The sequence below is a fragment of the Perissodus microlepis genome, chromosome 22 (genome assembly GCF_051167445.1).
Source record: "Perissodus microlepis isolate ML-2025 ecotype Zambia chromosome 22, ASM5116744v1, whole genome shotgun sequence".
NCBI classification, from domain to species: domain Eukaryota; kingdom Metazoa; phylum Chordata; class Actinopteri; order Cichliformes; family Cichlidae; genus Perissodus; species Perissodus microlepis.
The window spans coordinates 11,612,953-11,635,813 of NC_140481.1; the positions used below are offsets into that span (position 1 = coordinate 11,612,953).

General features: G+C 41.2%; 1 protein-coding gene across 2 annotated transcripts in view; it reads left to right on the plus strand.

The window, feature by feature from the left end:
• csmd2 (CUB and Sushi multiple domains 2) overlaps positions 1-22,861 on the plus strand; it is a 270,938-nt gene that overhangs the window by 145,994 nt on the left and 102,083 nt on the right. For both annotated transcript variants that reach the window (XM_084918556.1, XM_084918557.1), the window contains 14 exons: positions 1,241-1,353; positions 6,463-6,645; positions 8,085-8,275; positions 8,537-8,672; positions 11,637-11,831; positions 13,908-14,046; positions 15,432-15,619; positions 17,481-17,669; positions 18,254-18,370; positions 18,803-19,018; positions 19,952-20,140; positions 21,556-21,725; positions 21,859-22,015; positions 22,206-22,397. In XM_084918556.1, coding sequence (XP_084774682.1) covers positions 1,241-1,353; positions 6,463-6,645; positions 8,085-8,275; positions 8,537-8,672; positions 11,637-11,831; positions 13,908-14,046; positions 15,432-15,619; positions 17,481-17,669; positions 18,254-18,370; positions 18,803-19,018; positions 19,952-20,140; positions 21,556-21,725; positions 21,859-22,015; positions 22,206-22,397 — 2,375 coding nt within the window. The remainder of the gene's footprint in view (positions 1-1,240; positions 1,354-6,462; positions 6,646-8,084; positions 8,276-8,536; positions 8,673-11,636; positions 11,832-13,907; positions 14,047-15,431; positions 15,620-17,480; positions 17,670-18,253; positions 18,371-18,802; positions 19,019-19,951; positions 20,141-21,555; positions 21,726-21,858; positions 22,016-22,205; positions 22,398-22,861) is intronic.

The window sequence follows — 22,861 nt, forward strand, 5'->3', positions numbered from 1 at the left end:
ATTTTTTTGTCTACTTGCTCAAACACCAACAACTCACACAGGACACACACTGAATATGGCTTAATCTCTTCAATTAAAGATTTTCCTCCCTCTCCTCCCCCCTTCATGGACTTCTTTATGCTTTAAAAGTAGAGAGAGTAATTGAGTCTTTGCGCTCCTGCACACAAACAAACTAGAACAATTTAGTACTGGAGAATATACTGCAGCTATCAGCACTGTTAAACTCAGGACTATATTTTTTGAGAATCAGTGGTGCAGCCGAGCGCGTGCAGGGTGTAGGGAATTATTTAATATTTTTTTGTAACTTTATGGTCAGAGGCATGTAACCTTAGTGCAGCACAGTCATAAATGTGCTTTATAGGCAGTTAGTCACAACCAATCAAATCCACTCTTTTCATTTCAAGACACTGTGCTCTGACAGTTTAGCAATGGAAAGAAACTATTGGAGTGAATATGCGACAAGAGTTTTTCCCATAAGGGAAATAATGTCCTTGTTTTGGATCTAACAGTGACAATTAAAAGGGTGGTGACGATAACAAAAAACACACAAAAAAAACTCAACTACATAAAGTAGGTCATCAACAAGGACAGTATTCTAGACAGTGATTAGCTTACAGGGAAATTATTAGCATACTGATATAACTTGTCTGGGTGGAAATTATATAATAGCCTTGTCTATTATTTTTGACAAGCTTTTTAGTGCTACATTAGACGCGCAGCATTTTATACTTTCTCTCACAAGTGCTTAGGAGTTCACAGACATTCAGCACATTACCAAAAGGCTGTAAAAGAGAACAAAAATCTATCCAGATACTAGTAGCAATCCCACCATCCTACATGTTCTGTCACTAAAATTAGAACCCTTAATCACTTACTCTGCAGCTATACCCTTCCTAATTAGAGTTGGGTGGAATTACTATTCAAATGAGATTAAATTACTTCTGTGGCATTGACTGATCTTGCATTCATTTTACACTTTGTTGTCTCCTGCTATTTTGAATGTAAGTGTTGGGATAGGATAAAAACATTTCTTAGCTTAAAATTCCTTACAAAATTTGTAAAGTTCTTAATTTGTGTAATGATTTAGCAAAAACAAGGTCTCTCTGTATTTTCTAGGTGATGACAAGTCCACAGCTAAAGCACTTCTACTGCTGATTAAAAAATTGCACAAAGATATAGAATATTCAACAGAAAGAAATGGCTTTTTATAAGGTGTATGTTGGCTTTTCTTGTTTTATAGTCTGTCTGGTTCGACTACTCCAGACCTTGTCGTGAGCACCAGTCATCAGATGTGGCTCAACTTCAAAACGGATGATACCAGTGGCTCGTTGGGCTTCAAGGTGTCCTATGAAGGTAAGGTTGCTGTATATATTTTGGTTCTGGCTCGTTAACTGCATTTTACAACGGATTGTTTAACTTCTTTAACCTCCTAAGACCCGAACTCTTTCATGGCATGCATTTAAATTTTTCTTTGCTATTTGCGTTGATTGGGACCTGATGAATGTAAAAACAAAGAATTACCAGATTTTATTTTTTTTACTTGATTTTTGTTTCTGACAAAAATGAGATCTACATATGAGGACATTTGTTTTAAATTTCGATAGAACAGTGGCAGTATAATGTCCTCGTAAGTGGATATCAGGCCCTTGTAGAGAAAAATTAAGTATTTCGGTCTAGACATCGAAAAGTGATGTCCACATATGTGGACGCCAGGTCCTAGGAGGTTAAATCATCTTAGGAGTAGCATCAAAGGGGAGTCATGTTAATGGGAAAGTATTTTTTAGTGGTTGTGCAGTGAGTCATCGTGGTGCGGTGGTACACTGATGTTAAAAAGCAAAAGCAGTCTTTATAGTTAGACTTTAAATCTCGACTTTCTCCTTTTACAGTTTGAAATAGGAGTGGATTTCTTTTTTGATCAGTTACGCTTGTGTGTTGTGACTCACCGCTCAAGACTAACTATCATATGTTCAAACAGAACACATTTTTCTTCAGTTGGCTGCTGGTCTTCCCAGTATGTATCATCCCAAGTTTAGCTTCAAAGACATAATCATTGGAGTTTATGCATCTGTCTCATATGAGACTTTAAACAGTAATATGACATCGATTTCATCCATTTTCTTCCACTTGTCCAATTCAGGGTTGCAGTTGGGCTGGAGACTGTCCCAGCTGTCATAGGGCGAGAGGTTGCGTACACCCTGGGCAGGTCGCCAATCTGACACAGAGAGACAGACAACCATTTACACTCACATTCACACATACGGCCAATTTAGAATCACCAATTAACCCAACATGCATGTCCTTGGACTGTGGGAGGACGCCAGAGTTTGCAGACAGACCATACAAGCTCCACATAGAAAGGCCCCAGCCTGCCGTGGATTCAACCACAGGACTTTCTTTGCTGTGAGGCAATGGTGCCAACCACAATACTGTCATATCACGAACACAACTAATATGTGGATGATATCTACCAAAAAAACCCCAAACAAACAAACAAAAAAAAGGAAAAGAAGAGTAATTGGAACTATAGGAGAAAATTAAGTCTCCCTTTTTGTGTGCGATCTCAGAGCCTCTGTTCTTGGCTCTTGGCAGTAGAGTCTGGAGCTCTCAGGCAGCAAAACAACTAAACAAAGAATTAAAAAGAAACATTAACCAAACATAAGCAAACAAGTATTTGAGTAATTTATGGGTGATGTTTGTGTCCTCTTTTCAATTTAATTCAGTTTGAGTCGTTACTGCTGTTTTGCTTCTCTCCTTTGCTCTCTATTTCCCAGCTACATGTCACGTCTGCTTCCCTTCAGCTCCGTGTCGCACATAGTGGAGCATAGGAGAGATAGGCTAAGTAACGATAATGCTACTAGAAGAATGCTATTAAAATGGAGCCACTTTGATATAGTTGTATAATATATTATTTTTTATAATGAAATGTATTCAAATCATAACAAGGTATGACATTTTAGACCCTCTGATCTCTGTGTACTGTGTGCAATACAAAAAAACAACCCTGTTTCAAGACCTCATATTTGCGTTCACTAAACTGGTCATAAACAGTCAGTGGGTCATCTAGCTACATTCATCCTACTGTCTAATATCAGTGTGTCTATCTCTGTGTAATTATGTGTCTGTATGTGTGAGCTTTAACAATAGATCAATGTGTGTTTTTGCACGCATGTTTGAAGATCAGATACAAGTGTGGGTTTGTGAATGAGTATGTGTGCGTTCTGTTTTCCAGTGTGAAAGCATGTGAGTACGGGGTGTTTGCCAAGGTTTTTCTTCTAGATAAGTGTGCTGTTTGCCTCTCAGAAGCACAGCAAGTCTTCTCCCTTGCCCACAGATGCTTATTTTTCATCAGTAAAAATAACAGCAAAAGTGGAGCAGCATGCCGAACCAAAGTGTAATTAAAACAATGAGTTCTACTTAATGAAGGGGAAGAAACGCTTTGAACCACTTCACCTCCCAGATTGGAGCACCCAAAATCTAATTTGCATTCTCAATTACTTGTATTTTAAGCCTGATCATCAAGTGTAATTGCAAACACAGTCATACCAGAACCCACACTCCCACCTTACCCATACGTTGTGGGTTGCTCACACTCTGCAGTGGGCTCTGTCTGTTCTGAAAATGCAGCGCTTGCAAAGAAAATCAGTATTAATGCAAATGAGCCTAAAACCCAACCACTGTCGTGCTTTATACTGACAACTGAGGGTATGTGATATGAAACGCTTTAACTTATTGTTATCCAGATGCAAACGAACGCACCAATGGGACAGTGGCTAACACTGAGGGCAAAGCATCGTGTCATTTGTATTTTGAGTACTCCAGCCCATTCATTGTGCAGGGCACTAACAGTTTATGATTAAACATCACATATAATCATCTGTTAGCAAAGCAGCGGTTGAGAAAGCATCTGTTGACAGAATTTTGAATTTTCGCCTCATTGCAAGGTTACCATTATCTTCATGTACTTTTAAATGCGACTGCAATTTTGTAAATACTTTAAATACTGTTGATTCAGTAGTGGAACTGAGAGCCTTTAGAGCCCACTGAGACATTGTGTGCAGTACTGGGTTATACCAATAAACTTGACTAATAAAGTCCTTTTGTCATCCCAGGCCTTAGGAGATTGCAGTGTAGCTGTTGACAGTAATTTGAGTCTGAGTCCCATTAACGTGCCCGGATTATTCTGGAATGTCAGGGAAGGACGACAAATACGCCCTTACATCTCTTCCCCTATTCATGAGAATCAGCAGCTGTTTCGTTCACTTACCAACCTGTGTATGTTGTGTACAAGATGCTTTCATATGTGCAACACACACTTTTATAAATATGTTTTAAACAAGAGAGACAGTCACACACACACACACACTCACACACACACTTCAAAGGATTCTTATATATTAAGCCAATTTTTCCTAAAGTTGTAATTGGAGGGACCCATGAGGCAGAGAGGCCTATGGGTGTAGGGACGAACAAGTGATTGCATGATCTTGTTTGTGTTTGCACGCATGTGCATTAATATGTAGATATTCTTGTGTTTGCGTAACAGCTGGATTGCTCTTTCAGATCTGGTTTCTGTCATTCCCTCGGTTCATTTTCTCCTCCATTCTCTCTCATTCTCTCTCGGATTCACCTCAAAACTTGCTTTCAGCATCCCTCCACCACCCCTTTTAAAGGTGACTTCCACGTAAGATCAATGAGTTGTCTTGTGAATGAGGCTGCCTCAGGACAGCCATACATCCAAACAGCAGTGAGCTCTAAATATGTGTTCTAAATGATGATCATCGTTAGGGCTGAGTATGGATTTATACCCGGCATCACCCCCGGTGCGATTTAAAATCGTATTAGGCCCTGCCATCATTTCCTGGATGGATGAGCTTATTCGCGCTCTGTGTTCCCCCATCCAGATGCCTCAATAGGATGCCTCAGCATTCCCATCTGCAATCTAAGACCTGAGAAAAGTAGAAAAAAAAAGAGTTAGTGAACGAAGGAGGCTGCATAAATCTTGCAATAATGAAATTGGCGTGTTTGGTTTTAAGGAAGAAGAGTGGTCACAGAGGCGCGGGTGTGTTTTGCGCACGAGTCGTGAAGTACTCACATCAGCTCCCAACACGAACGAGGTAGTTTGTCACACAGTAAGTCGAGGAGTACATTTTCCATGGGACAGTGGGGGGAGGGAGAAGCACTTGGGAGATTTGCACGATTAGAAGGTAATAATTTAGGAAAATAAAGACACAGTAAAGAGACCAAAGTGGAAAACAGTGCATAAAGAGACAGGGAGTTCATTCATGTCAGCGTCAACAAAGGTAAACGTCAAAGTCAGTGAAGGTTTATGCACAAACTGCGTTATCTGAAACAAAGCCCGGACTTATCAGCATTCTGAATTTGCAGAGATTAAATCCATATTGATCTTGTGGGTGGTAAACAAGTGCATTTCCCATAATGACACTTTTGCATAAATGCTTGATGCAGATAATGTGGAGCAGCTCTTATTCTCCATGTGATGTGCCCTTCAGTGTTTCCCGTGAGTTAAAAATGTATTTTGCTACTCCGCTGCAAGGAAAAGGGGGCAGGGAATGTGCTGTTGCAATGGTTCATCGGAGGGTTGGTGCTTAAGCAGCATTGTATTGTATTTCATTGTATTTTCCATTATTTTGACTCCAAATCACCATTTTTACAAACTTCCTCTTTCAGCAAATGATTCTAAATTATTGATTAGTGATTCTAAAATAGTCTTAGGTGTGAATGTGTGTGAATGTATGTCTGTTTCTCTGTGTCAGCCCTGTGACAGCCTTGGCAGCCTGTCCATGGTGTACCCCAACTCTTGCCCTATGGGAGATGAGGATAGACTTAAGCCCCCGTGCAACCCAGAATTGGATAAACGGAAGAAAATTGATGGATGGAACAAACCAATGGGAGCTATAATCATATCTGCTGTAGTTTCATGAGGAAGAGGATCCAGATTCAGATTCCAGAGGGCGACAAAGTAAAATCCAAATCTTTCATCCGAGTAGTTGTCGTACACAGAGCTCAGTCAGCAAACGCAAACTATGCAGACAAGTACATTAGCAGACTTCAAGTCCATACCCAGGAAGAACAAGCTAGGGTCTACTAACTACATTAATATAAACTTAAATAAATAGTCAGACATTTACTTTTTAAGAGCACAATGTGGCAGGTGACCGACAGAAACAGGGGCATATATACTGAGGACAATGATTAGGTGAACAGATGTGGCAGAAAACTCGCATGGATCAATAGTAAAACTATCAAACATTACAAACCCCAACAGGAGGGGACAGAACAGAAATGCAAAACCATCTCAGAGCAGGCTTTTTCTCCCTCTCTCTCTCTGTAGTTGTACTGTGTACACCACAAATTCATCTTTCTCTGCATGACACAGAAATTTGCACAAGTCTGTTGCTTGCTGAATTGTTCTGTCTTATGTATTTACGTCCACCTGCGCAGAGATTGAGCAAGGCAGTTGTGGAGATCCTGGAATTCCAGCTTACGGCAAGCGGGAGGGGACAGGTTTCCGTCACGGGGACAGACTGTACTTCGAGTGTCTGCCTGCCTTCGAGCTGGTGGGGAAGAAGAACATCACCTGTCAGAAGAACAACCAGTGGTCAGCTAAGAAACCCAGCTGCGTTTGTAAGTTACTGGACGACTCCGCTCCGATTCGACGTACACCTTGCGCACACGTGCATGAATCAAACACTGCTCGCACGGACGAGTACAGGGAGGGCTGCATAATAAATTGTCAGATTATCCTTACAGTTTGCCTTGCAGAGGCTGTGGATTTTGAAACAATAGGAGGGATTATTAGCTAATTAACACCATGAAAGACAAACACAAAGTGAGAGAATTAGAGGGTGAGGAGAAGAGGGAAGAGAGCTGACCATGCAGATAATACCCACTGTTGTATTATTGATGAGACAATAGAATGGACAAAAAGCTGCAGTGTGCAGATAAACATCACAGAGCTGAATGACAGAAAGCTTCCTGGCCCAAAAGTCATTTTGGCTGCAAATACTATGAAAAAAATGGGTTATTTAGCTAACGTTTAACAAAATATTATAGTCATGTTGAAACAATGCAGCCGGCTTGCTTTTGCCGTTGAAGTTGACGCTGTAAATGTGATTGCATGCTTTTCTAACGTACAACTGTTCAATTGTGTGTTTTCATAGTGAGAGAGTCGCCAGTACGTTTATTTTTACCAAGCATCTTATTTTATCCTCCTTTTCATGCTTAAATGAGATTTGTTGATTTTTGTTAGGTCCTACTGTCAGCTAAAAGTATAATGTATCCAGCTAGGACACCTTAGTAAAGCAAACATTCTTAATTTGCCTTGTCTTATGCCTTTGATTATCTGTAACCCTTTGATGAGCCTAAGAATACGTGCACGCTCATCTGGATAATTTTCAGAAGCAATTGCTCAACATATTGCTCGCCTTATCTCCTGTGCATGTAGTCACCAGAAGAGTGACAAACTGAAGAATTTAGCAATGCAACAGCTGTTTGCACTGACAAAAAATGTCAACCATGGCTTTCAATTAACTGCTGGTGGTCTAGGCAGTCTTGTTGTCTTGTGGAAAAGGGTCACAGGATCTGACCAGTAAGGCACGCATAAGCAATTACTGATAAGAGAAAGTGAACATGAGTGCCTGAATCATCGTTCAAGTCTCACTTTGTTCCTATCCAGACTTAAATACTAATGTAGTCTGTAGTGTTTTCACACGGTCGACACCTTAAATTGCTTGAATAGTGGTGACAGGAAGGTGAACACAGCAAAAGTGCAGTTATTCTAAAATGTAACATGTATTAGGTTGCACGTCGCCCGAGGTTGTTGTCAGCACAGTGGTGGTTATTGGAGTTGTCTCCTTCTTTTGAAATATGTCTACGGCACGTGTGTCTTGAGGTGGTACAGATTCAGTAAAATGAATCAAGTCATAGTGGCTTGTTGTCAGCAAAGGAAATGGAATTTGCCTCTTGTTTTCAGTCTCCTGAACAATTCTCATTTTTATGTTGCTTATCTGTATTTCTTCCTCTCACCCGCTGTCTTTGTCTCTATCTCTCTATCTCTCCTATAGTTTCCTGTTTCTTCAACTTTACCACTCCATCGGGGGTGCTGCTATCTCCCAACTACCCTCAGGAGTACGGAAACAATATGCACTGTGTGTGGCTCATCATCACCAACCCTGAGAGCAGAATCAATTTGGCCTTCAACGACCTCAGCATGGAGAAGCAGTTTGACTTCCTCTCCATCAAGGATGGGGGAAAGGTAGCGCATAAGCGGATGTCCTCGCTTACTTTGAAAGGCTCTTTGCTGACCTGTCTATCAGTCATGGTGCTTGTCAGCAGGAAAAGCAGCCTTTGTAATTATGCGTACAAGTTAAACAGCCTTTCTTCCAGTATCACTGGACTTTATCGCTTTATCTGTCTACCTCACTGTAGGATCCGTCTGCTCTTGTTTTGGTTTTTTTAATGGTTTTAAGCTGAGTATAGCTTTGGTCTCAGCAGAAAATCGTTATGTCTTTGTCAGGCTGAATCTCCTATCCTGGGGACCTTCTCTGGTGATGTCCTGCCTCCTCCCATAACAACCAGTGCGCATGTAGCCCGTTTGGAGTTCCTGACTGACCACACCTACACAGACAGAGGCTTTAACATCACATTTACAAGTAAGTACCTCAAAGGAGATAAAGTGAAGTCTTTAAAGCTTATCACAAAAGCCCACATTGACTGTTGGATGTTTTGTATTCTCAATTGTTTGTGCATGTTTTCAGTATGTGTGTGTGTGTGTCTGTGTTCGCGCACACATACAATAGGGCTCATGAATCATCCACAGTATCTCTGTGCTTGTCTCCCATAGACTGCATAAACTGGCTAAACATTACTTAGACACTCAAAGAAAAATGACAAACCCTCACTTTATTGTCTAAATAGAAACTTGACATCTAAATAAAACCCAAGCGAAGATGTAGCATCTTTACCTGACAGATGCATTTGCACCTGTGCTCATTATATTCTGTTCTGGGTAGCTGCTGACCTCTGAGGAAATTCTAGAAGCACACTGGCTGCAGTTCTGGTAAACCGTTTTTATGGTTATACTTTGTTCTGAGTGTTTGGAAGCAGGATTCATTGCATGCACACTATTGTGTTATGAGCCTGGTATTGAAATTCTTCTACATTACACCATAACTCGGTAGGGAGTGTCTAACCCTCACTGAGCCGCAAAGGGTCGGGTAGTTAAGGTGCTTTTTGCTAGAAAAAATCTATATTTTTTCTCCCGTCTTTAATTGAGAGCACACTCATAGTAGTTTTAAAATGTACTTAGTTAATATTTATCATGCAAATCAAGATTATGAGATTATTAACTAAAACCTAATAAAAGATTCACTAGCTGCACCCACGTCCTCATTTATGTTTGACGGTGTTTTAGTAGGTAAAGGTGAATGGCTTGGACATGAATTGAGCTGCAGTTCGGGGAACGCCTCGAAGGGGACTGGCGGCGGCTCCCAGGCCTGGCAGATTCTCATGTATTAAATAGAAGTGAAGAAGTTAAAGAACTGAAAAGGGGAGCAAGGGTGGAGCATGTACACGAGAACTAACAGCTTGTAGGACTGGGGGAACCTATATAGATGAGAACTGGAGGGAGCGTGTTTGGAGGCGTGGTCCCGCTCCTGAAATTCAGATACTTAATCTCCAACTAAAAAATAGGTGCCAGCCAACCCCCCCCCCCAAAAAAAAATGATGAAAAAATGAACAGAATCAATATAGTGTAGTTAGAAACCAAACAATACAGTCAACATGATTAAATATTAAAATATACAGCAAATATCTACTATGGTTAAGGCCAGATTTGCTAACTCAGTGTGCCAGCACAACCTGGGTTTTGGCGTTAAAAAAAAGTGCTGTTGGTATTTACGAAGGGAATGCAGAGACAGGATTGCGTGTAGGAGGTGGGAGCTCAGAGGTTTTTGCTGCTGACCCTGTTGCAGTCGTATTTCTGAGAATTCCTTTCGCAAGTTGTAAAATATGGTGAGAGATTCATGAAATCAAGCATGCAAGCTGATATAAACATAAATACACCGATACTTAACACTGCAAAAAAAAAAAAGCACATCTTGTTTTTTTGCGCATGATATTGAAATAAACCAACTGCCCTTGTTTTTAGTGAGCAGCACAACTTTTGTAAATCACTCATAAAACTAACCACACCTACAGTACGAGTACAGTATGTAGGCACTGCACTCAGACGCTAATTTGCCACATTTAGTCAATTTGAGCCATAGTCTTACATATATGTCTTATAGTATGAATCAGCATTGGCATGCAAGTTTTGTTCTAACACTTAACAAAGCCCTGAAAGGATAGCTGCAGCTGCAGCTGGGTTTGTATTAGGATATTTAAATCAAATCCCCTCCATGACAGAGATCTCTTACTGTTTATTTATATGTTCATTAAATCCAGTGCACAGTGATGTCTGTTTACAGTATACTGTGAAGATTGCTCATCCTGTTTCAACTTAACCTCGGCTCTCACTAAAATATCTCTTTGATGTTAATCTATATCAGCTCAGCAAGGCCAGAATGCTTCCCCCCCCACCCCCTTTGCACGAGCTCATTTGCAGACGCGACATCAACCAAGCCCAGGTGCATCTGGAAAGCCACAATGTGGACAACACATGGCGGCTAATGCATTAATTAGCATGCTAGATGAATAAATAAATAACCGTGCCGAACGAATGCCACGAGCAGTTAATTGAAGATGACGGTTTGTTCCTGAGAACAGTGTCATCTAACTGCAGGACGGTTTTTGAGGAGGTTGTGGGGCTGAGCACACAACTTTCATCATTCATGTTAATTAAGGACATGCCAAACTGTATTTAGGCAATTTCTAGCGCGTTAATGAATAAGATATTTGTGATGGATGAGGTGTAGCTGGCACTTGGTTTGGGTCCAGTGGCTACAGAACAGGGATTCATCAACACCTACACGCGTCAAATACCTGCATGTGTTTACAAGAGCGAGAGTAAGTGAGAGAGATAGCAGCCGAGGTGATGTATTTGTTTACAGGCCGTGTTTCAGGGTTATGACTCTTCTTGTATGACTGTGTTTCTTTGTGCTCTTTCTACTTGAAATTTCATCGAGAGGCCTGATTGATAAAGTTGTGAGGCTGCATGAAAGCAATTACCCTTGTTTGTTTACCTCACGATTACTTCAGCAGTGTCATCTGGCACTGATGATCTGCATACGGTGTGGTTTCCCACCCTGTAGAATGACTGCAGCAGGGTGACTCAGTGTGACTAAGTGAAACAAATTCCCGCTTGTTACATGCTGGAGTGGCTAAGTGCTGACGGCACAATGACAAAAAAAGTTTTGTCTTGAAACTCGAGCAGTTATTTTGGAGTCTTTACACAGGACGTGTAGCATGTGATGTGGATTAATATCAGCAGAATTATAGACAATCTCTTTTTCCATTTCATTATCAAGCAAAGACTTTAAGCAACAGGGAAAGCATTTTTCCTGTTTATAGCTAATGTATTAAGTAGTCTGTAATAGTGGTGTTTTTTTTTTAAAGTCTTCTAAAAGCTGACTCTGTACTCCTCACTAACCCCCATCTCTTCTCTGCACTTCCACAAGCATTCCGCCACAACGAGTGCCCAGACCCGGGCGTGCCGGTTAATGGGAAACGCTTTGGAGAGAGCCTTCAGCTGGGCAGTTCCATCTCATTCCTTTGCGAGGACGGCTTTGTTAAGACCCATGGCTCCCTTACCATCTCCTGCATTCTCAAGGACGGCAATGTGGTGTGGGACAACGCTGTTCCTCGCTGTGAAGGTGTGTAAGAGGGCTCATGTGTACCGTTAGAAGAAAAAAAAACTTCTGATAGCTCATTACCCAGACTGTCCTGGAGGTATAACACAGCTAAATGGGAGAATATATCCTTCTGAAGGGGATTCTGGCCCCCAGACCTTATGCTTGACACCCCTGGCTTACCATTTGTGGCTGACACCTAAGCAGTTGAAGAGATTATTGGAGGAAAATGAATCCTTTTGCTAAAAGATGCCTGAAGAAAAATATGGAGCAGAACAAATGAAAACCCCTTCCTGGACAAACATACGTACAGCTGCAGGGACTTCAAAGGTTTAGATTACATGCTCCAATCGCTCTTAAATATCCTTTTAACCATATTAGGGAAAGAACAAGTACATAAAATGTTACCAGTAATAAGGGAAGGTTGACCCAAGGGGAGCAGGGAAGTCAGAGACGATCTATGATCTACATTTCATATTGAAACAAATTGCATGTAACAAAGAGCTAGAACCTTAGTGTTTATATTTTATTTATTCATTACATTTCTCTGTACAGCAGACTAGTAAATTGTATATATCAGGAAAAATCCACATTCTTTATTTATTATATACTATACTATTATATACCTTGGTGTTCACTCTACTAGTTACTTTTTGTCCTTCTAAAAAGCACTTCAGTAAAATGTATGACCCTCTATATGCAAAATATTCAAGGTTCACAGGATGTCCCGAAGGTAAAAGACTATTTGGTTAGAATAATAAAAAATTCTAACACACACACAAAAAAAGTTCAAAACTAAGTTCAGAATACGCCTTGCAAAAACAAACTAAGGAGAAAAAAAAGAGAGATTAAAAGAAATATCTGTACCAGTTTGGACTTTGGAGGTTTGATGTCCCAGTCCCTCTGAATGCTTCTGCAGTTCTTATGTCCCAATGGTACTACCCAGCCAGCTATTTGCCTCAAATACCGCCAAAAAAATACGTTTTTGTCACCTCTTGTATACAAACGTTAGCAAACTTTGAATTGCGAGTAGTAGTTTTGATGGTATAGCTAGCTAAGTATGCAAAAATGTTATAAAATAATACTAATAATAGTAATAATTCCACCTGAATTAGATTTTTCTCAAATAGTTAAAGGAGATATAGTTAATTACTCCATTTTCAGTAACTTTATGTCAGTGACAGCTGAGCTCAAATTGAAGCTGGTGATGACCCGGAGGCTTTGTTCTTTCCAGTTTGTGATGCAGCGGCCATAATTTGCTTATATAGAGAGAGCTGAACAATCATCTCTGCCTGACTCAATACTCAATGAACTATCCCCAAGAAGTAGTTTAGTTTAGATAATACTCGCCATTAACTAGCCGCTTTAAGTGCAGTCACCATGGCTGGAGCTCCAAGGGACTTAATCAGGTTCTCTGTCCGTGATACGCAAAGGAGGCACCACTATTAAAACATGTCACAACCCCCCACCACCCCACCCCCGTGTGCCACAGCAATTTTGTGTTCCTCCATCTATCATACCCCTGCGTTTGTAGCGTAATGCGTTTTATAGATGTCCTTCAGTATGCTGAGTTGGCTGATTAAATCATTCCACTTCAAAGGGAGCGAGGAGCTGGCACAGTAACGAAGCCGTCCACTGTGCCCGTGTGTTCTGGTTAAGGATAGGCAGTTAAAAGGAGATGCGGCAAAGTGAGCTGTAACAGAGATTAGGGTGCAGGAGAGGGGTCGGCGCACTCAAGTGTCTTTTGTGCTAGCGATCAAAGACGTCCCATTTTGTCTTTTTGATGGGAGAAGGGCTCGATGATATGTTTAAAACCCTGACTCCTTGCGTAGGTGGCACACAAATGCGGAATAAATGCTCATGTGCACACAGACACACAAACACTGACACGCATGTTCCGGGAGAAGCGGTTAACCTTGAAGCGCGCTGTCACCAGCTTCCATAAGATAAACCTTGGCAGCAAAAAGAAATGGGATGAGCCCCAGCTGATGCATGGGAACATCTGTGGGCAATGGCATACATCATCCAGGATAGACGTCCATTCATTTTTTATTTTTTAATCTGTTCTTTCTCTACCTCCATTTCATCTCTCTGTGTTAGCCCCGTGTGGAGGGGATCTGAAGGCTCCCAGTGGAATCATCCTCTCCCCTGGCTGGCCAGAACTATACAAGGAGGCCCTTAACTGTGAATGGATCATTGAGGCTCCTCCAGGCTACCCCATCAAGATCATCTTCGACAAGTGAGTCACCCACATAGCAACTGCTCTGGTGCCAGCACTTTCTGTTTTCTCATAACAGGCTTGGATTTTTATTGCTTTTACCTTCTCACTGTATCACTGTGTTCTTATATTGTTATGTCTCACTTTAACCTCTCCCAATGCCTTTCCTTTATCGGAGTAATGCAGTAGATCTAATGCACTTCAACACATCCACCAACCAGGATAATACTGCTTTATTTACTAAAGTCCTTCAGAGGGGTTTGATGCTTTCATTTGATATCCTGAGCCCTAAGTACGCAAACACGCACAATACAAAGGGCTATATAAGTTGAGATGGTCTGTCAAGAGGGACTGTGGAAATGGGAGTGGATGTAATTTGTCCTGATGTTTGAGAGAGAGACAGTTGTAGGATCAAACGCTACATCAGTGTTTCACTGAGGCTCATCCTCGCTAACCCGGATCATCCTGAGCGCTTCCACGACAGCGGGCCATGCAAAATGAATAGCGCGTAAATGTTTGTTGCTCTTTAATTTTTATGTAACATCAATAAAATATCACAAACCGCTTCATTTAGATGACACGGTTCTGAAACTAAGCAATTTATTCATGCTTTGAAGATGAAGTGGCTCAGGCAACAAAGACAGAAACACACATACATGCTATTGAAATACTGTATACACCCACCAAAGCCAAATGTCTCAGGATTCTCCAAAAGCAGCATCACTCGCTTTTTTACAGTTACCACTGTTATTACACTGACTGGCTAAATGTCAAAAATACATTTTTAGATGGGATTCTCTACATTGCCTGTTTTTGGTTAGGACCATATTGATTCATTTACTTTACAGATTGTTCATTTCATCAAGTTTTATCCAGCTAGTCAAGCACAGATTAAAACATGAAGTGAAAATGAGCTCTTTGTCCACTTTTGATCTCTTTTCCCTGATAATTTAGCAGAAGGCAAATATATTTACGGAATATGAGAAACCTTATTTTTGATACAATCTACTAGTGCAGATCTTACCTCTAGACTCCCGTCTGTTCGTTTGATATTCTGCTTTCGTGCTGCTTAATTTCAAATAAATGGACAGAAGTCCCAGTGGATATGTCACTGTTGTGTGATGGTGTGGAGCTCCAGGGCAGGCTCCACTTTGTCTGATTTGTAACCGAGCTTTGCATTTATTGTAGATCTGACTTAATAATGAAGATGATGAGGTTTGAATTGAGATACTCATGTAAGACAGACTAGTTCACATATACATTTTTAGCATATTACAAATACTATGATTGTTTAGTTCTTTATTTTCCCATTTCATTAATTTCAACAATCATTTACTGAAGTCATACATTATTGTCTCGGATCTTGTGAGGTGCAGTCAAAAAAAAGCTTTGCTTTGTGTTTTCAGGTTTCGCACCGAGGTTAACTATGATGTCCTCGAGGTGCGAGATGGACGTTTTCCCTCTTCACCACTAATTGGTAGTTACCAGGGCACACAAGTTCCCCAGTTCCTGATCAGCACCTCCAACTTCCTGTATCTCCTATTCACCACTGACAAGAGCCACTCTGACATTGGCTTCCGTATACGTTATGAAAGTAAGGGCCTACCACGTTTGAACACAGTGACACAGGAAGCAGTTTGTTCACTTATGCACCACAGACGCTAAAAGAAATACATCTGTTGCATATACAGTGGGGGAATAATTATTTGTTTGCTCACTTATTAATAAATGAGCAGTCTCTAATTTAATGAAGAGAGACAGAATATCAACCAAAATCCAGGAAAACACATAAATACATACATAAACATTATAAATTGATTTGTATGTCATTGAGCGAAATATGAATTTGATCCCCTACAACCAAGACCAAGGAGCTGTCAAAGGACATCAGGGACGAAACTGTAGTCCTGCCAAAGGCCATTAGCAAGAAGCTTGGTGAGAAAGTGACTGCTGGTGCCATACTTTCCTCATGGGGTGTGGATGATCATGAGAAGGGTGGTGGATCAGAATAAAACTACACAGGAGGAGCTTGCTAATGATCTGATTACACCTGGGACCAGAATCACCAAGAACACCATTGATCTCACGCTACACTGTGATGGACTAAAGTCTTGCAGCACTACCAAGGTCCCCCTGTTCAAGAAGCCTCATGCACATGCCCATCTTAAGTTTGCCCGTGAACAATGATTCAGAGAAGGCTAGGGAGAAAGTGCCAAAACTGAGCTCCAATCACCTGCTGTGATTGGAGGAAGAGAAATCCTGAGTATGTCCCAAGTAACACCATCCCCACAGTCAAGCATGAAGATGGAAACATTTTGCTTGAGGGCTGTTTTTCTACTAATTGTGGAACCAAAGAACAAGGCCGAATCATCGACAAGAACCTCCTTCCTTGAGCCAGAACACTGAAGATGGGTCATGGATTGACCTTCCAGCATGACACTGACCCCAAACCATCTCCAAGGAAAAAAAGAGTCGTTAAAGATGAAGCACATTAAGTCCATGGAGTGGCCTAGCCAGTCTTCAGACCTCAGTCCTATAGAAAATCTGTGGAAGGAGTTGAAACTATGAGTTTCTAAGCAGCAGCCACAAAACCTAAAAGATTTAGTTTCTGTAAACAGGAGTGGACCAAAATCCACCTGTTGACCAACTACAGGAACTACAGTCTTACTGACTGTTCGCCAACAAAGGTTTCTTCGCCAAGTATTAAGTCATGTTTTTTGATCGAATACGTATTTCACTCAATGACATGCAAATCAATTTAAATAACCTTTATGCAGTGTTGATATTCTGTCTCTCTCCATTAAAATGAAACTATCATAAGAATTAGAGACTGTTTGTTTCTTTGGAAGTAGGGAAACTTTCAGATTCACCATGGGATCAAATAATTGTTTCCCCGACTGTAGATTGGGTAACCTATTTTCTGTACTGCACGTGTGAAAGCTATTCAGTTTTGGCCGTAGATGTAAATGTAAATTCACCATGATGACACTGTTATTAGAATACGTATAATCAGAAAGAAAATGGGTTTTTCGTTCATATATTTCTGCCCTGACATATTGCCAAGCTCGAGACTGTATTTACACTGCCATGGTTTCACACTTACACATTTCTTCCTAGCCTCGTTCCCACCTTTGCAGCATATACTGGCAACCTTTTCCACTTTCTCTGTGGCTAAATCTTTGCAAAGCTTCAATAATTCACTATAAGCACAACTTCACCACGCGAGGTGGAGCGGAAAAGTACTTTGAAAACTTCTTATTGGTTCATTTCTGTGGAAAAATGATATTAGTTTGAATTATTTATAAGAATCGTTTGATAAAAGTAAACTGCCCTTTAACATTTGTTGACCTCCTCGTAACCCGTTATGATAATTACACTTGCAGGTGAATTCTGAGCCTTTTGTGTCTGCCTCTGATCAAATCTCATTTATCCTTTATTTTCTCTTCACTCTGCAGCCCTGCAGCTACAATCAGATCACTGCGTGGATCCTGGCATCCCCGTCAACGGGCAGCGACACGGGAACGACTTCTACGTCGGAGCTTTGGTGACATTTAGTTGCGACGCAGGGTACACGCTTAGTGACTCTGAGCCATTAGAATGTGAACCCAATTTTCAGTGGAGTCGCCCCCTGCCTAGCTGTGATGGTACGTTCCATAATATTGACCTAGAAATGAATGGTCCCCCTGCCCACACATAAATGGGATTAAAGCTTAAGTCATTGTTGTGTGTTGTTAGAGATGAAACATGAGAAATCATTTTAAGCACTTTGCTTCATATTGCATCACATTTAAATAGCTATATATTCCTGAGTTATTATAAAATCCATATGAGATGATAACATTTCTTTCAAGGACTCTTGTTTTAGACTTTAAAAGTTTCTGCTTCATTTCATCAGAAATGTTTTATATGTGCGGCAGTGAACATACCCTTTGATGTTTCCCTTTTTCCTCGTCTGTAAATGCTTTTATATTTAAGGACAGTATTGATTCTACCGTCCTCTCTGTAATGATATTGTTAACATCCACTCAGTCTTTTTGTGTGCCATCTTGAAGGGCACCTCTTGGAAAATGCATTCATCCACATTGGAATTGCACAGACGGTTTTAGCATTTATTTATTTATTTGTGGGGAACGTTATTTCTGTCTTCGTGTCCTCTCTGATTTTGCTTCTGCGCTCACCTCTCTCCTTCATCCATCTTCCACTGTTTCCATTCGTCCCGCGTCACCAGCATTGTGTGGAGGTTACATCCAGGGCAACGCCGGCACCATCTTGTCTCCCGGCTTCCCAGACTTTTACCCGCATAACCTGAACTGCACGTGGATAATCGAGACCTCCCACGGCAAAGGTTAGCAGAGAAATTCTGTGTCGACACATGCGGCAGTCAAATTCAATTTCTGTTACAATGTCATTTCCCTCTACTGAGTGGCCTTTTTATTTTGCCGAACAAGCTGTCTTTATAAGGCCGGGCTGCTGAGAGGCTGGCCTAAGGCTACGGCGCCATGGGATGATTCTCCAGCCTTTGGTCGAGCACTCATATCAAACTGACTGAGCCTTATTTGCAGATGCTTTATCTGCACAGGTGCAGATGTGTTTGGAAAAGGATAGGGAATTTGTACTGTATGTATTATGATATAGAAAATATTGTGTTTTCAATGTTTTTTTTCCACCTTCATGATTATTATGTATGTGATGTTTATTATTATGCATATATAAGTTATGTAAAGATTAAAAAAAACAAAACATTTCAACAATGGCTCTTTCATCTCCTCGTATTCAGGTGTCCAGTTCACTTTCCACACCTTCCACCTTGAGAGCCCTCACGATCATTTATTGGTGACAGAGAACAGCAGCTTCTCTCAGCCACTTTGGAGGCTGACGGGCTCCACCTTGCCTCCGCCTCTCAGCGCAGGGCTGTTTGGAAACTACACAGCACAGATCCGCTTCCTGTCTGACTTTTCCGTTTCGTATGAGGGATTCAACATCACCTTCTCTGGTGAGAATAAATTTAGTTTTACGGATCTAAAGCCTTCTGGACTGTTTTTGGTTTTTTTTGTTTGACTTCACAATTTTAAAAAGTACGTTTTCTGCAAATGAATGAAAACATATGCCATATCAGATAAATATAGGACAGTCTGCTATGAATTATCATCACTTTTTCTGTAATCCCACTCATTTATCGTGTACTTTCACTGGTCTGGTTCGGCCTTGTTAAGATCAAAGTGGGCTGCATGTGCCCCAGAACGTAAAATCCCTGCTTTAGAACATTAATCATGCATTTCTTCATGTATTTTTAATAATTATGGTTTCTGAAAAAGTTATTGATACAAACAGTCCTCTGGAAATCTGTGATTACATGTACTCAAGAATGAATAGTAAAATAGGTTAACACCAAGAAAATGGACTCATTTTAAATGAATAAAGTAGAAACGAGCACTAATGACCCTTTAACTACTGAGAGCATAATTTGCCTCCTTTGTTCTCACAGCATTTCTAGATTTGAACATTAAGACGCCGAAGAAAGAGATTCTTATAAAATCTAATGAGATGTTATTGATTGCTTAAAATAGCAAGTGTGAATTCTTATCAGTGGCTGAATGGACGAAAGATTTTATGTTTGGAATGGTTTCATTACTTGCAAAGTCCCTTTGAAGGCTCTGCTTGAATAATCTTAATAAATGACATATGGGCTTCTGATCCTTAGACGTGAACTTGGGTTTAGAAGAAAAGTGTCATATTTCAGAAGGTTTAGCCCTCTTTTACTTTTTGAAATATTTTCTTAACTTTCGTAGCATGACAGAAGTCTTAATTAGCCCGTTTCACACATTTACACATCGCAGATAAAAAGCCCCACATAGACAAAACTGTTATTCCACTTTCTTTACTTGCCAGTGCTGAAGATTCATACTTTTTTCTCTCTATTTTCCAGATTATGATTTGGAGCCGTGCGAAGATCCTGGAATTCCACCTTACAGCACCAGAAAGGGATTGCAGTACGGAGTGGGCGATGCCCTCATCTTCTCTTGTTTCCCAGGTTACCGACTGGAGGGTCCAGCGAGGGTGGTCTGCTTAGGGGGCAGGAGGCGGGTGTGGAGCTCCCCTCTGCCAAGGTGTGTTGGTAGGTGGTCACATGCTTTATTTTGGCTTTTGTCACTTCCCCGCCTCCCCACCTCTCTAATCTCCCAATGCCATGCCAGCACATTAGCCTTCCACACACCCCCACAATTAAGAAATGTACAGAAGTGTCAGTCACGTTAGACAGCAAGGCATTCCCCTTTCAAATCTCCTCATTATCATCCCTCCATACACACAAGTTTTGTCTCTTCGTTGGATAGCTTCCCAGAAACGGAGCTTTTTTTTTACTTTGTCCAAATTACATAGTGCCACCGTTCTAATGAGGACAGCATTAAACAGCTTAAATATGTTAATTATTGATGGTGCTTGTTGCTAATGCATGTGAAACATGTTGGGTCAGACTGCGAAGATTTAGGTCAGTGTGTTGATTCTGTGATGCAGCAAACCTTAATGGGCATTTAAGCTCTGATATGAAAATGAATTCATCTTAATGCTCGTAACGATAATGATAGGTACATCAGTGACCATGGCAATCGTTGACCTACTTGTGTTTGTCCTCAGCGTGGCAGCTTTTAATAAACTAAAAGCAGCATTAAAATGGAACTTAATGTGGAAACACTGGAAACTGCACGAATTACTTTATTTGCACATTCAATTTATTTTTTGTGTCTAAACTCGGAACGTAATTGGAACCACAGATAATTTAACACGCTGCTGAAAACGAGCAATTAGACTCGAGTGAATAGCGTGATGGTGACGTCACAGTGCATTTCGGTTAATACATGATTTGTTTCTAAATGTTTGCTCGCAGAGTTTAGGCGTGTGTAAAGTAGGTCAGTCAATTTCCTGACAAAAACCTACTCGCTCTGCTTTCTGTTTAGTTGTCTGAAGCTTTGGCTGCTGGTTTTCGGTTTGCCCTCCAGATGAATTCAGGTCTTTGAAGGATGGCACCAGAGACACATTTTGATATTTTCATACTGCTATCACTCTCAACCTCATTTTAGAAACTTGATTCTTCTCCACATGCCTCCAAGACAGCCCCATCACCTTACCTTATCTTACTTGGGTGCATTCTCAAAGTTAAAAAAAGGAGGGTGCCTTTGTGGCCATTTAAATTCTGGCTGCCATTTTTTTAAGAGAAAACTTTGTCTTCCCCCAAGTTTCCCCCCCTGATGTGATTCAGAAAAAGTAATTTTCAGATAGAGCTGAAATTAGTGTTAATCATATTCAGATTGCAGTGTGATTATGATGATGTGCCACTCAACATTCAGGTTTAGTCAGTGACCATATTCCTCTCCCCATCACCTCTCCCATCTCCCCGCACATGACAGCATAAATAAATACACTCGGAGTTTCAAGCATATAGCGATTGACATGTCCTCTGCTCTCCCCAACACCACCACCACCACCTCTTTCTCTCTCTCTCTGTCTGTCTCTGCTCTCTTACTTTTTCTCTAGCTGAATGTGGTTCATCCGTGACTGGTATGCAAGGGGTGCTGCTCTCACCCAACTACCCCGGTTACTACGGCAACAACCACGAGTGCATCTACTCCATCCAGACGCAGCCTGGCAAAGGCATTCAGCTACGGGCACGGGATTTCAGACTGGAGGAGGATGACATACTCAAAGTGAGAGGGTGGTGGGAGTTGTATCCTCCCCGTGTCTGTACGACGCCTTGTTAGCATATCTGCGTGCGCGCACCTGCTTCTCCTAATTCCAATACTTCCTCCCACTCTCTCTCTCTCTCTCTTTTCCGTCCAGGTCTTTGATGGAAGCAGTAATAAGGCTCGCCTGCTGGGGGTGTTTACAGGCAACGAGCTGCTAGACACAACCCTGAACTCCACCTCCAGCTCTATGTGGCTCGAGTTCATCAGCAATGCGGATAACACCAGTAAAGGCTTTGAACTACACTTCACCAGTAAGTAACTCACTCTGTTGTGCACACAAATACAATGTACTTTTTTAAAATTCAGAGTCTTTTGAGTGTAGTTTGTGCTTGCTTTGTCCAATTTTCTCTTTGTTGCCTTTGGCGCATTACAAGCACAACAATTCTTTCTTTCTTCTCCGTCCGAATTTGCCTCTTTTTTACCTCTCGCTCTCTGCTAAAGGTTTCGAGCTCGTGAAATGCGAGGATCCAGGTGTTCCCCAGTTTGGCTACAAGCGGGAGGACAAGGGTCATTTTGCAGGGAGCATCGTGTCTTACAGCTGTGACCCGGGCTACACCCTGAAGGGTCCTGAGGTGCTCACCTGCCTGAGGGGCGAAAGGAGGGCTTGGGACAGCCCCCTTCCACTCTGTGTTGGTGAGCATGATCGTTTTGAATTTGGCTGGAGATTTTTGAAGTGTGAAGTTTTAAGACAGCAAAGACTTTAGCCGACTGGGTGCTCTGTTTAGATTTGCACTGCATTTTATTAAGTTTGTTTTGTTTTGGTTTTTTTAACCCAGGTTTTTGACATCTTAACATGCTAAATTCAACTGTTGCATACATGAATAATTACGTACTTCAATGCAAAAATAAAATAACTAAGGCTTAAAAAACTGCTTTCTGTCAGACACTGTTGCTGTTGCACAGATGCACACAAGGTGTCCTTTGGTGCCGGTGCCATTAAGTACCAGACATAGCAATGATGGACATAGAGAGATAAGTTAAAGCGGTACCAGTCACTTGTTTGCCCTCTGGAAGACTTTCATTTGTAGGTAAAGTTTTTGAGGGGGGGTTGTTATTTTTAATAGGGAGGTTTGCCCGTCCTTTTTATTTTCACTTTC